The 13,514-nt window shown below is 36.5% G+C and overlaps 1 protein-coding gene across 1 annotated transcript in view; it reads left to right on the forward strand.

The window, feature by feature from the left end:
• LOC121383902 (polycystic kidney disease protein 1-like 2) overlaps positions 1-13,514 on the forward strand; it is a 188,321-nt gene that overhangs the window by 19,010 nt on the left and 155,797 nt on the right. Inside the window, exons 6-7 of the mRNA XM_041514000.1 lie at positions 8,600-8,800; positions 9,512-9,654. Of these exons, the coding sequence (XP_041369934.1) occupies positions 8,600-8,800; positions 9,512-9,654 (344 nt within the window). The remainder of the gene's footprint in view (positions 1-8,599; positions 8,801-9,511; positions 9,655-13,514) is intronic.

Below are 13,514 nucleotides of genomic sequence, written 5' to 3' on the forward strand. Positions count from 1 at the left end.
CACACAGACATAGACACACATAGAAACAAAAACACACACACACACAGAAAGAGAGACACACACACACAGACATAGACACACACACAGACACATATACACACAGACACACACACACACATAGACATATACACACACACACAGAGACAGAGACACATACACACACAGAGAGACACATACACACAGACACATACACACAGTCTCACAGACACACACACACATACACAGACACACACACACACACACACAGACAGACAAACACACACACACAGACAGACAGACAGACATGCACAGACACATACACAAACACAGAGAGACATAGACACACAGAGAGAGATGCACACACATAGACACATACATACACACCCACACAGAAACATAGACATGCACACACACACAGACATAGACACACACACACACACACAGAGACACACACACACAGAGACAGAGACATAGACACACACACACAAAGACACATACACAGAGACACATACTCAAAAACACACATACACAGACACATACACACACAGATACATACACACAGACACAGACTCCCCCCCCACACAGAAACATAGACATGCACACACACATGCAGAGACATAGACACGCACACACACAGAGAGAGGGACACACACACACACAGAGACATAGACATACACACAGATACATACAAACACACAGACAGACACACACACAGATACATACACACAGACACAGACTCCCCCACACACAGAAACATAGACATGCACACACACACACAGAGAGAGACACACACACACAGACATAGACATACACAGAGAGAGACACACACACACACACAGACACACACATAGACATAGACATACACACAGACATAGACACGCATACACAGAGAGACATAGACACACACATAGACAGACATACACACACATACAGAGACAGACATGCACACAGAGACGCACACATACACACACAGACATACACACACACACACACAGACTCGCTCACACACACATACACATACACACACAGACACATACACACAACTTTTGCTGCAGACTGTGCAAGTATAGAAAAGGGTTAAAGAGGCAGTTTGTGTTCAGAAATTTTGGTTTCCCACTGGACGACTGAATTGTAAATTTCACTCGTCCAATCAAATTTTTACTCGTCTGGGGTGAGCAGACAGGTACTCTGGCTAGTTCTGCTTGGGAGAAATGAAGAGACATTTTCTCCTTGGAAAACATCTGTGATTTTTACTTTACTCACCAAAATATCAATACTATCACTAACTGTCATCAAGATTGGAAAAAATAGCCAGATCTGAAGTTTAAGCAGATGTTAAAGACCAAAATGGCTAAAATATGGCAGTGCAGTCCACACTGTGCTTTCAGCAATAAGTAATAGTTCTCCTAGAAAAAATATTTTTGGCAGTTCCTGGGAGGCAAACCCTCTACATGAGCAAGAATGTATATCGCATGAAGAATCGTATTGAAAGTATGTAAATATGATAACGAATGCGAAATATAGGAGGGGCAGTGTTGTGATATGATGTCATATGACTTGTAAATGGGCTGTTGTATTGCTAGTACTTTTATCACATTTTATTCTGCATGGAATAACTTAACTGCATTCAAATCTACTATAACATGTTTCTACAATTTTCATATTTATAGCTAAAAACAAACCAGCATATTATATTTGTAACATATTAATTGCAGCTATCTTGAAAAATGGCCACATTTGCTAGTACACAATATTTTTTAATTACTTTTAATTTTAAAATGCTCCATGTAATGTGTGCCAAGTGTTTGCTATGTTTTATCTTAATATTAAAATACATTTTTTTTTTTATTCAGTTTGAAAATAATCTTATATTTGGTCCTTATATGTGAAAACTCTATGGTCTACATGTCTTCAGTTGCCATAGAATAACTTTTTCACAATAGATATTGACTTGCAAACCAATCAATCTTTCCTTGAGAATATCTAAGCTATTTAAAAATACCAAAATAAAACTTATAGCAGAAGGGTTCACCCTGAACCTGTTTTGAGCCTTTTGTTCAGTTGTGGCTCCCTGACTACTATGTAAGCTGGTCAACAGACCACTACATGATAGCGTTTGTTCAGTTGTGGCTCCCTGACTACTATGTAAGCTGGTCAACAGACCACTACATGATAGCGTTTGTTCAACACCATGGTGTTCTGTGTCAGCATCCATCACTACAGTTGGTTACTGCCCGATGTTGAAAGCCTCTTCAACTGAGTCTAGTACTGGGTCCATGGTGATGATGCAGATACAGATGATGTTTAGTCTACCTTTGGAAACTTAATTAATACAATGGCACCAATCCAAAGAATTTGATGACACAGTTATTAGAATGGGCAGTTATCAGCAAAATGTGTGAAGTTTTTCGTCTGGCAGACCTCATTGAGAGAGGTATCTGTGGAATCAACTATATAAGACCTACCAAACAAAACTGTCAGAGGATATAATCTGTTTATGGAAGATTTTGTGAGGCTGCAATTTGACGAATAGTACAGATTGTTGTTATCTCAAAGACAAAGATAGTGGAATGGATAAAATCAGACAGTTGACTAACTTTCATATGGCAGAGCACAACTTCAAATTGCCTGATTAGCAGCATATGCAACAGTATCCATGCCAGATCAAGGAAAGTGCAACATGTATACCACTTTTATTTGACTGTATGATTGGTGTTTGTTTTTCCCCCCATAGATTATAAGACTCCATCATATGTGGTCATGTGGGATAGAAAAAGTATGCCCAAGGTGGTGGAACTTTCGACCTGAGATATACCAGTGAAAAGCTTGGATAAACACTGTATTAATAGCAAGGACACTTTAGGAGTTACAAATACTCCTCTCATGTTTTTATTACCAGTTGGTTTTATGAATGTTAACATGTGTCTTCATTATTTACATATTATTTCATATATTGAAAATGATGCATTTGAAAAGCTAGGAGATAAATGTACTCTTCTGCCTGATCCATTTAAGTTTACTCAGATAAATGTTGTTCCTGATGTTTCCTGGATATACAATGACGACACTATATGTTTTGGTTTTGAATCTACAAAAGGGTTAACAATAGCACATCTTAACATCCAAGGTATAAGATCAAAATTTTATCAAGTTAGTCTACTTGCTCAAGATGTCAGTATTCTAGGTCTAACAGAAAGTAAACTAAACAACAGAAAGCATGTTAAATATCAATGGATTTCATAAACCAGAAAGACGCGAGAGAACTCGCAAACATGGCGGTGGTGTTATTGCTTATATAGCTATGCATCTTGCCTACACCAGAAGAGTGGATTTAGAAAGCGATGAACTCGAAGTAATATGTTTGGAAATACTTCCATATAAATCTAAATCTATTCTTGTGGCTTTTCTTTATCTACCACCAAATGCCAAGATTATATGGTTTGAACAATTTCATGCCAATATAGAAAAAGTTATCACACTTAACAAAGAACTGATTATAATGGGTGATTTTAATATAGACCTGCTAACATCAAAACATTCTCAATTTATTAATACCTGTAAAGCATATAATCTAGAGCAAATAATTAATGAGCCAACAAGAGTTACGGAAAATTCTTCAACACTTATTGATCATGTTTATGTTACAAGCAAAGCAAAGGTTAATCAGTGCTTTGTGCCCAAACTTGGAATAAGTGACCACTTCCCTGTCTGCATTGTTTATAAATCGAAGGCTGCACCTATTAAAAAGAATCATCACATCATGCTTCAATATCAATGCCTGAAGCATTTTGACCAGAGTCACTTTTTGAATGACTTATCAGGAACCAGGAAGTAATATATCTGACCCCAATGCTGCTCTCAATACTCTCTGTGCCTGTTTAACTAAAGTAGTGAATAACCATGCACCACTCACTGAAAATAGGGTTAAGCATACAAAATGTAAACCATGGCATACAGATTAAATTATAGGTGCTATGAAAATGAAAGACCTTTGCAAAAAACAACAAAAAGAATGGCAATTCAAATATTGTGTAATATAGTCAACTCATTGATTGACAAAGCTAAAACAAACTACCTGCGAAATGCTGTTAAAGAAAACACATCAAACCCAGCTGCCATTCACAAAATTCTTCGAAATCTTAATCCCAAAGATAACACTTCCATAGCCTCCATTAAGGATGACAGCAACCACCAAGTAATAAACAAACAAAACATATGTAATCACTTTAATCATTATTTTATCAATGTAGTTGGAACAGGCAAAATCAACCTATACACCTTCCAATAACAACACCTTTAAACATTTATCAGATTTTGTTGATAGTAAAATACCAAGTACTGTCAAGTTCACCATTCCACTAGTCTCAAGTGCATTTGTATTTGAACAACTTCAGAACTGTGATGTAAAAAAATCAATGGGATTGGATGACATAGAACCACACTATGTTAAATTGGCTGCAGCTGTTATAACCCCATCACTTGTACCCATCATCAACAACAGCATAACATCAGGGATATTTCCAGCTACAGTTATTGAATTTAAAAAAGTATCTGACATGAGATACTCATAAAGAAGCTAAGCATCTATCACTTTGATTGAAAATCTCTAAAATGGTTTGAATCATATCTCTCAGGTAGAAAACAAACTGTTGTTCTTGGCAAAGCCTGATCTGATCCTCTTAATCTCTCATATGGCATCCCACAGGGATCAGTACTTGGCCCCACTTTGTTTGCATTATATATCAATGATCTGCCACTCTATGCAAAGCATTGTGTCATGGATCTGTTTGCTGATGATGTAAGCTCCACATCTGTAGCTGATGACATATCTCTGTTAGAAAAACATGTCCAGTTAGATTTTAATGAGGTGAGTCTTTGGTGCAACCATAATAAGATGTCTCTTAACTTAAATAAAACTAAAATCATGCTTATTGGTTCTTCTAAAAAACTGACCTCGATTGCAGAAATCACAACAGCATTGACTGTATATGTAGATCACATACCAGTGCAATGTTCCACTTCTGAAAAACTTGGTGTACACATTGACCCAACACTGACATGGGCTAACCACATAAATGCCATTATTAAAAAATCTTATTTATTATACATTTTTTGACAAAACAGAAAATATCTTGACCAAAAGACAAGATTAATATTCTACAGCTCTTACATATTACCTCACTTAGACTATTGCTCCACAGTTTGGGGAACCTGTTCAAAACATTCTATAGGAAAACTTCAAAAAATCCAAAATCAAGCTTCAAGACTTCTTACTGAAAAAAGCAAAGAAACGTCTACTGCAGAAATAATCAGCTCTCTCAAATGGCTTAAAATCAAAGAGAGAATTGACTTTAGAACCTGCCAGTTTGTCTACATACAAAGTCCTCAACAAACTATCTCCATCATATCTAGAAACAATGTTTCAAACAACTTCAGAAATTCACTCCTTAAATCTGGGGTCAACTCAACATAATCATCTTTATGAATTAAAACCAAGAACAGAATTTTATCGCCATATTTTTTCATGCAGGGGAGCTAAACTGTGGAACACACTACCTTCAAAGATAAAATATTCTCAATCCCTCGCCTCATTCAAATCCAGTTATTTTAAGCACTATTCAAATAATAATCAATTTTAAGATATACCTTTGTTGTTAGATTTTGTGTTTGTTAAACTAATTATGATGTATTGAGTTATTACTGACTCAAGTTTCTTAACAAATTGATTTAAATATTATTTAAATATTCATAATATGTGCTATTGTTTCTCATGCTATACATATTACATGTATGTTGCTGTTGTTTCTTTGAATGTATGTATGTATAATATGTATAGATTAGAGAGGGCCTCATGGGAGACCAGTCACCTTGATACTGAATGTGTTTACCCTCTAAAAATAAAGAATTTTATTATTATTATTATATGCTTGGGCGTTTTCACTTATCCATGTGAAGCACGGTGCAAGATTTTGTTCTACCAATCATGAAGACGTGCCATTGATCTGTTGTGGGAGGGGGGAATTGTTTTAGTTTTTTTGTTTTTATCTGACAATCCAAAAGAGGGTGTTGTACTGGCCCTCCAGTTGTACATCCACAGACCTCGTCAGATTTACGTTGTGGAGACTCAGTTTTCCAAATCTGACCTAATGATCTCACCAGCATAGTATACCATTGAGATTCACTTTGACTACGTGCACCTAAACCACTCTCACCCCATATTACAAAAACACCCTGTCACCTATTGTTACTGCCAACACGAAAAACATGTCTGAAAATCAAATCCCGAGTGCAGAGCTTGAATTCAGTTTCAAAATCATTTGGGACCAGTTTTTCAAAGAATATTTGAATTAGCCCTGAGATAGTCTCAATATTTTCCTTTTAATTATGATGGCGCAAATGTAAAATAAACTTTAGGTTAATAATTATGTATGGATATCTTTGGTTGTTCTAAATCAAGTTAACGAATTATTTCTTCAGTTATTATTTGTGTTGATTTAGTCTTTGATTTTGATAATTTCTGTTAATGTAATAGTCCATATAGGGCAATGTAAGAGAAGAAATGACCAATGGACTAGCAGAGTACTGACACGAACAGTGTCGATGACCCTCTAGCAGCTGATAGCATGATGCCGTTATAACTACACAATGTGTAGTGCCAACTTCAAGACTGGCAGAGATCACAAAGACTTGCATCATCAGATGATCAAACTGTTCTCCTGGAATATATGTAGGAGAGCAGTTGCTCTCAGTGTAAAGTATTCACTGTAATATATACACTATTCACTGTATTAGAAATCCTGCCTGCCCTACACAGAACACGCTGTTAACTGTAATATATACACTATTCACTGTAATATATACACCATTCACCGTATTAGAAATCCTGCCTGCTCTACACAGAACACGCTGTTAACTGTAATATATACACTATTCACTGTAATATATACACCATTCACCGTATTAGAAATCCTGCCTGCTCTACACAGAACACGCTGTTCACTGTAATATATACACCATTCACTGTATTAGAAATCCTGCCTGCTCTACACAGAATGCGCTGTTCACTGTAATATATACACCATTCACTGTATTAGAAATCCTGCCTGCTCTACACAGAATGCGCTGTTCACTGTAATATATACACTATTCACCGTATTAGAAATCCTGCCTGCTCTACACAGAATGTGTTGTTCACTGTAATATATACACTATTCACTGTAATATATACACCATTCACTGTATTAGAAATCCTGCCTGCTCTACACAGAATGCGCTGTTCACTGTAATATATACACCATTCACTGTATTAGAAATCATGCCTGCCCCACACAGAACACGCTGTTAACTGTAATATATACACCATTCACTGTATTAGAAATCCTGCCTGCTCTACACAGAATGTGTTGTTCACTGTAATATATACACTATTCACTGTAATATATACACTATTCACTGTATTAGAAATCCTGCCTGCTCTACACAGAATGCGCTGTTCACTGTAATATATACACTATTCACTGTATTAGAAATCCTGCCAGCCCTACACAGAACACGCTGTTAACTGTAATATATACACCATTCACTGTATTAGAAATCCTGCCTGCTCTACACAGAATGTGTTGTTCACTGTAATATATACACTATTCACTGTAATATATACACCATTCACTGTATTAGAAATCCTGCCTGCCCTACACAGAACACGCTGTTAACTGTAATATATACACCATTCACTGTATTAGAAATCCTGCCTGCTCTACACAGAATGTGTTGTTCACTGTAATATATACACTATTCACTGTAATATATACACCATTCACTGTATTAGAAATCCTGCCTGCCCTACACAGAACACGCTGTTAACTGTAATATATACACCATTCACTGTATTAGAAATCCTGCCTGCTCTACACAGAATGTGTTGTTCACTGTAATATATACACTATTCACTGTAATATATACACCATTCACTGTATTAGAAATCCTGCCTGCCCTACACAGAATGCGCTGTTCACTGTAATATATACACTATTCACCGTATTAGAAATCCTGCCTGCCCTACACAGAACATGCTTTTCATTGTAATATATACACTATTCACTGTAGTAGAAAAAATCATGGTCTAAATTTTATAGAAGTCATAATTTTACAAGAAATACAGTATGCATATAAAATATGTTGTAGAGAGGTGCATAGAAGATATAATGTAGAGAGGTGCATAGAAAATATGTTGTAGAGAGGTGCATAGAAGATATGTTGTAGAGAGGTGCATAGAAGATATAATGTAGAGAGGTGCATAGAAGATATGTTGTAGAGAGGTGCATAGAAGATATGTTGTAGAGAGGTGCATAGAAGATATGTTGTAGAGAGGTGCATAGAAGATATGTTGTAGAGAGGTGCATAGAAGATATGTTGTAGAGAGGTGCATAGAAGATTAAATGCAGAGAGGTGCATAGAAGATATGTTGTAGAGAGGTGCATAGAAGATATGTTGTAGAGAGGTGCATAGAAGATATGTTGTAGAGAGGTGCATAGAAGATATGTTGTAGAGAGGTGCATAGAAGATATGTTGTAGAGAGGTTTCTGAACGTTTTTTATTTTATGATCTTGTTTTTTTTTAGTTTTCTATAACAAGAATGCATCAAAGATGAAACTTGAATATCGGTTTCGTACCAACCAGCCTCCTGAAGGTGGATCATGTTCTGTAGATCCGACGTCTGGCCAGGCTCTCATCACCAAATTCACCGTGTCCTGTCCTGGGTACAAGGACAATGACTCACCTTTAACATACAGTGTCTACCTGAAGAAGAAAGGCAAATCAGGTATACCTGTAGTTATTGAAGAACAAGCAAATTAGTGTTGGGCATCAGTTGGAACTTCATCATGATCAGGATCATCAGGTTTTAATTGATCTGCACCCACCGGTCAACTTTTGATTTTACAATTGGACAAAATGACTATGAAATGGCAAAACAGTACATACGATACACTTGAATTCAGTGCAGGTGCTGCTAAAAGTGGAAACAGCAACACATACTTGTTGGCCACATGCAGAACTTGTTTTGGTTCTTTTAATTGTTCCTTGGGCCAGAACTTCATAATAACAACATCATACATATTTATGAATCCTATATACGTTCTCTGCCAAACCACACTGATACAGGCTTGAGATATTCTCATCAAACAAATTTTATGATGTGTCTAAATCATGCAGACCTTTCCAATATACAAAAGGGCTAGCTTACATCCTTTGGGGAGAGGAGGGGATAACACTCGCAAATTACAAAATTGACTCTTAACATGTTAGCAATTTATATTCATACTTAACACCAAAAGAAACGCAAATCAGGATTATAATTAGTTTGTAATGACAATACTTTACTTGATTACAAATGCTAATTACAATCAAGTGATAAATGGTGCATCAACCTGTAATTCTGTTTTTGATTTTTGTAGTCCTGATGTTTAGAAAGTTTAATGTGTTTGCTTGCCATAATGAAGTGGTGTAGTAATAAGCTGTTTTTTCATTTCAGATACTCTCTTGTATCAAGGAAACGAAGACACAAATAGTTTAGTACTTCCTGCGGGTCCACCACAGTCCAACTCGTGGCTCCAGTTAACAGTTTACATTTCAGACTCTTTGGATACCAGCACAAACTTCACGTTAAGAGTAAAGGTAAGGGTGCATAAAAGATAAACATTTACTTTTTTATAAAAGAAACATTCATGCTAATCCATACAACTGCTATTTCATTCCTTAATGTAGAAACTCAAATAAACATGAAATATCCTCTCCATTTGGAACACAGAGTCACACAAACTCAAGATCAAGCTAAAGTACACATACTCGCACACACAAGCTCAAGCACACTCGCACACACATACACACACAATCTCAAGCTCAAACACACACACACACACACACACAATCTTAAGCTCAAAGACACACACACACACAATCTCAAGCTCAAACACACACACACTCAAGCTCAAACACACACACACACACTCAAGCTCAAACACACACACACACTCAAGCTCAAACACACACACACACACAATCTCAAGCTCAAACACACACACACAATCTCAAGCTCAAACATACACACACAATCTCAAGCTCAAACACACACACACACAATCTCAAGCTCACACACACATACACATACACAATCTCAAGCTCAAACACACACACAATCTCAAGCTCTCAAGCTCAAACACACAATCTCAAGCTCAAACACACACACATAATCTCAAGCTCAAACACACACACACACAATCTCAAGCTCAAACATACAACCGGCCTCGGTGGCGTAGTGGTTAAGCCATCGGACTACAGGCTGGTAGGTACAGGTTCGTAGCCCGGTACCGGCTCCAACCCAGAGCGAGTTCTTAAGGGCTCAATGGGTAGGTGTAAGGCCACTACACCCTCTTCTCTCTCACTAACTACTAACCAACTAACAACTAACCTACTGTCCTGGACAGACAGCCCAGATAGCTGAGGTGTGTGCCCAGGACAGCGTGCTTGAACCTTAATTGGATATAAGCACGAAAATAAGTTGAAATAAAAATAAATAATCAAACATACACACACACACAATCTCAAGCTCAAACACACACACACACAATCTCAAGCTCAAACATACACACACAATCTCAAGCTCAAACACACGCACACACACACAATCTCAAGCTCACTGTCATTGTCACTGATAAATGTTCACTACCACCGGAATGTAGAAGAAACTAATGAATGAGAGTTAGTAATGAACTTAGTTACATTGTCACTGGTGCATATTACCAAATCAAATCCCATAGGCAACAATAGTAACATATTATGTTGTTAAAACTCCTATATGCCGTGTATCAATCAACATAATTGCACAAATATAAATACTATCACCCCTCACCCTTAAAAATGAATCAGAATAAATTGGGGGTCAAGCTGCTCATTTCTGAGATAACGGGTAGCGTCTATGACTACACTAGTTCCACACAAAATTTGAGTACTTTTTTTTTTACAGGTACCCCATACATGTTTCAAGCACAAGGCTACTTGACACAGTGGTACTAGATGAAATAAAATTGCGTACATTTATTGCCCAGATGAAACTATGTTTTTTTTACAACTAACACACTCACATTTATCACCAATCACAGGACTTGTTGTGTTCACTTCTCTATCAAAAGTTAGGTGCACCTCGAACTTTGATCCAGTCGGAAGTTATTTGGTTTAGTACTACCTACATGTGTATACTGATAACATTCCGTAATGAAATTTACTTTTCGGGTCCCAAACTGGGGACCACGGGTTCGGCTACCCCTTTTGGTTGTAGACTTTTGCTGGTACTAAGAGTTTATTAATAATTCTCTAGAAGGCTGAAATTACTATAAACCAGAGGCCGACTTGCCTAGCACAGAAAACCCAGAAAACAAATAAACAGATTACACATTTATTCGAGAGAGTACAAACAAATAACAGATATGTATGGTAGGCCTCTAAGAATCCATATATGAATTGACTACCATCAAATAAATAAATTTACACCCAGAGATCCATACAAATAAATATTTATAATTAGGGACGTGTATGAATGTGTCGTGGATAATCCCGACAAAGAGAATATTCGCGGAATTAAATTTACATCTGCAGGACAGCACACACCAAATAATTAGATTCTACACCTTACACGATTACCCATCCATGCCGGTGTACACGAACTCCGTTACATCATATATATTGGACAGCCCCCTTCAAAGCTATTTTTAACCAAAACACCCTATTAAAGTAGTCGTTAATCCATATAATTAGGACTCACTTATTTGGAATGGGGTTACAAACCATCGACAATGACGAAGACCGCTAATTAAAATCAACAATATCCTAATTTAATCAGGTTTAATTTATTCAGACGGGTCGTCCATTCTCTAACTCAGCCAAAACGATTAAGCGAACAGTTGGTGCACGGTTAAAACCCGGAATTATATATGGGACGATTACACCTTACACATAACACGGGTCATTGCATGACTCGCTTTACGTAGCTAATTTATAATTTTAATAACCGAAACTTATAAGATATACATTGGTTAAACATACGTATAAATGGGCAGACAGCTAGGAATGGAAGCAAACAGGTTTACATATATATAAAACGAAAAACAACGCAACCCACAAAAACTAACCTCACAGGAAAACAACCCGAGCGCAAGTGGGGATGAATAACGTGCGTCGAAAAATAATCTAACTTGACCAACCTGATTGGTTGATTCAGTCAGGCCACACTCTTGCACGGACTTCTGCCGACAACATTTAAAACAGTTGCACGACAATTATTGTATTATCCCTCGTAGCAATGAGAAAATAATGTTCCTGATATTCATAAGTGAGTAGAGTTAGATCATGCTGTTATGAAAATATGAAAAGATAGACAGACTGAAAACCAGGAACGCTACAATTCATTTTTCAAAAGTGACCAGCTATGTGTTTTTATGATAAGCAGGATCTGGTGTATTCTGACATAAAGTGTCAACCTCACTGAAACTGTTGTTTCTACAGTGCAACCTAATGTATTGTACTCCTCATAAGGCATACAATGTATTGCATGCAGTTTTATACAAATGTGATATGTCATATTAAACCACAAAATGTTTTTAAATAAAACTCCTGAAGATATTTACCTGTCAGTTGGGTGCGTGTACTCAGGTATATATGTAGAGCAACAAAGATAGTCTGAGTACCATACCCCTTTAAAGAATTCCATTAAAACACATGCACTTGACTGACCCCTAGATTATGAAGACCGTAACAGGCACATCAAAGAAATATCAGTATTAAAGACATAGACTGTCTGAGGAAGGAAACACCAACATGACTGTACCTGTATGAAGTAATGACTTAATGTCCTAAACTTTAGTGTTGGGAGGAAATCCTGTATGCTGGGTGTGGGTGTCTTCAAGTCACCAGGCATGGGAATTTCAAATCTATATCAGCCATGCTGATTTTCATAATGGACCATCATTACCATTGGCAGCCATCAATATTCCTGACTATTTTATTTATAGTTATAGCCTACTGTAGTTGGATGTTTTAATAGTTGTGATATCTGGAATTATCACCCAGCTTTCACATATTTATTTTTATTATTAAAAAAAACCACACCTATTTTTAAATGACATAATTACCCGGACATCTGTTTCCTTGCATTATTTTCTAATCCATGAATGCAATATGTATATTGGATGTATTCCTACAATCTGTAATCCAGCATTTTATTTAGCTAGTAGCATTAGGTAATACAGCTTTAATAATAGAAATAAATTATCAACTTAATCCAAGGCAGATAATCAAGCTTATTGTTATGTATAAATAAGAACAGAAGGCACAATAGTGACAACAAATTTAATTATGTCTTTGGTAAAGTTTTTTTTCAAATTTACTTAAAATTTTGCATAATACTACAAATGTGTCCAAAATATAGCTTAGCACCTTATAAATATGTCAAAATGACAATAAAAATCAAGATATTTATAAAT

The sequence above is a fragment of the Gigantopelta aegis genome, chromosome 10 (genome assembly GCF_016097555.1).
Source record: "Gigantopelta aegis isolate Gae_Host chromosome 10, Gae_host_genome, whole genome shotgun sequence".
NCBI classification, from domain to species: Eukaryota; Metazoa; Mollusca; class Gastropoda; order Neomphalida; family Peltospiridae; genus Gigantopelta; species Gigantopelta aegis.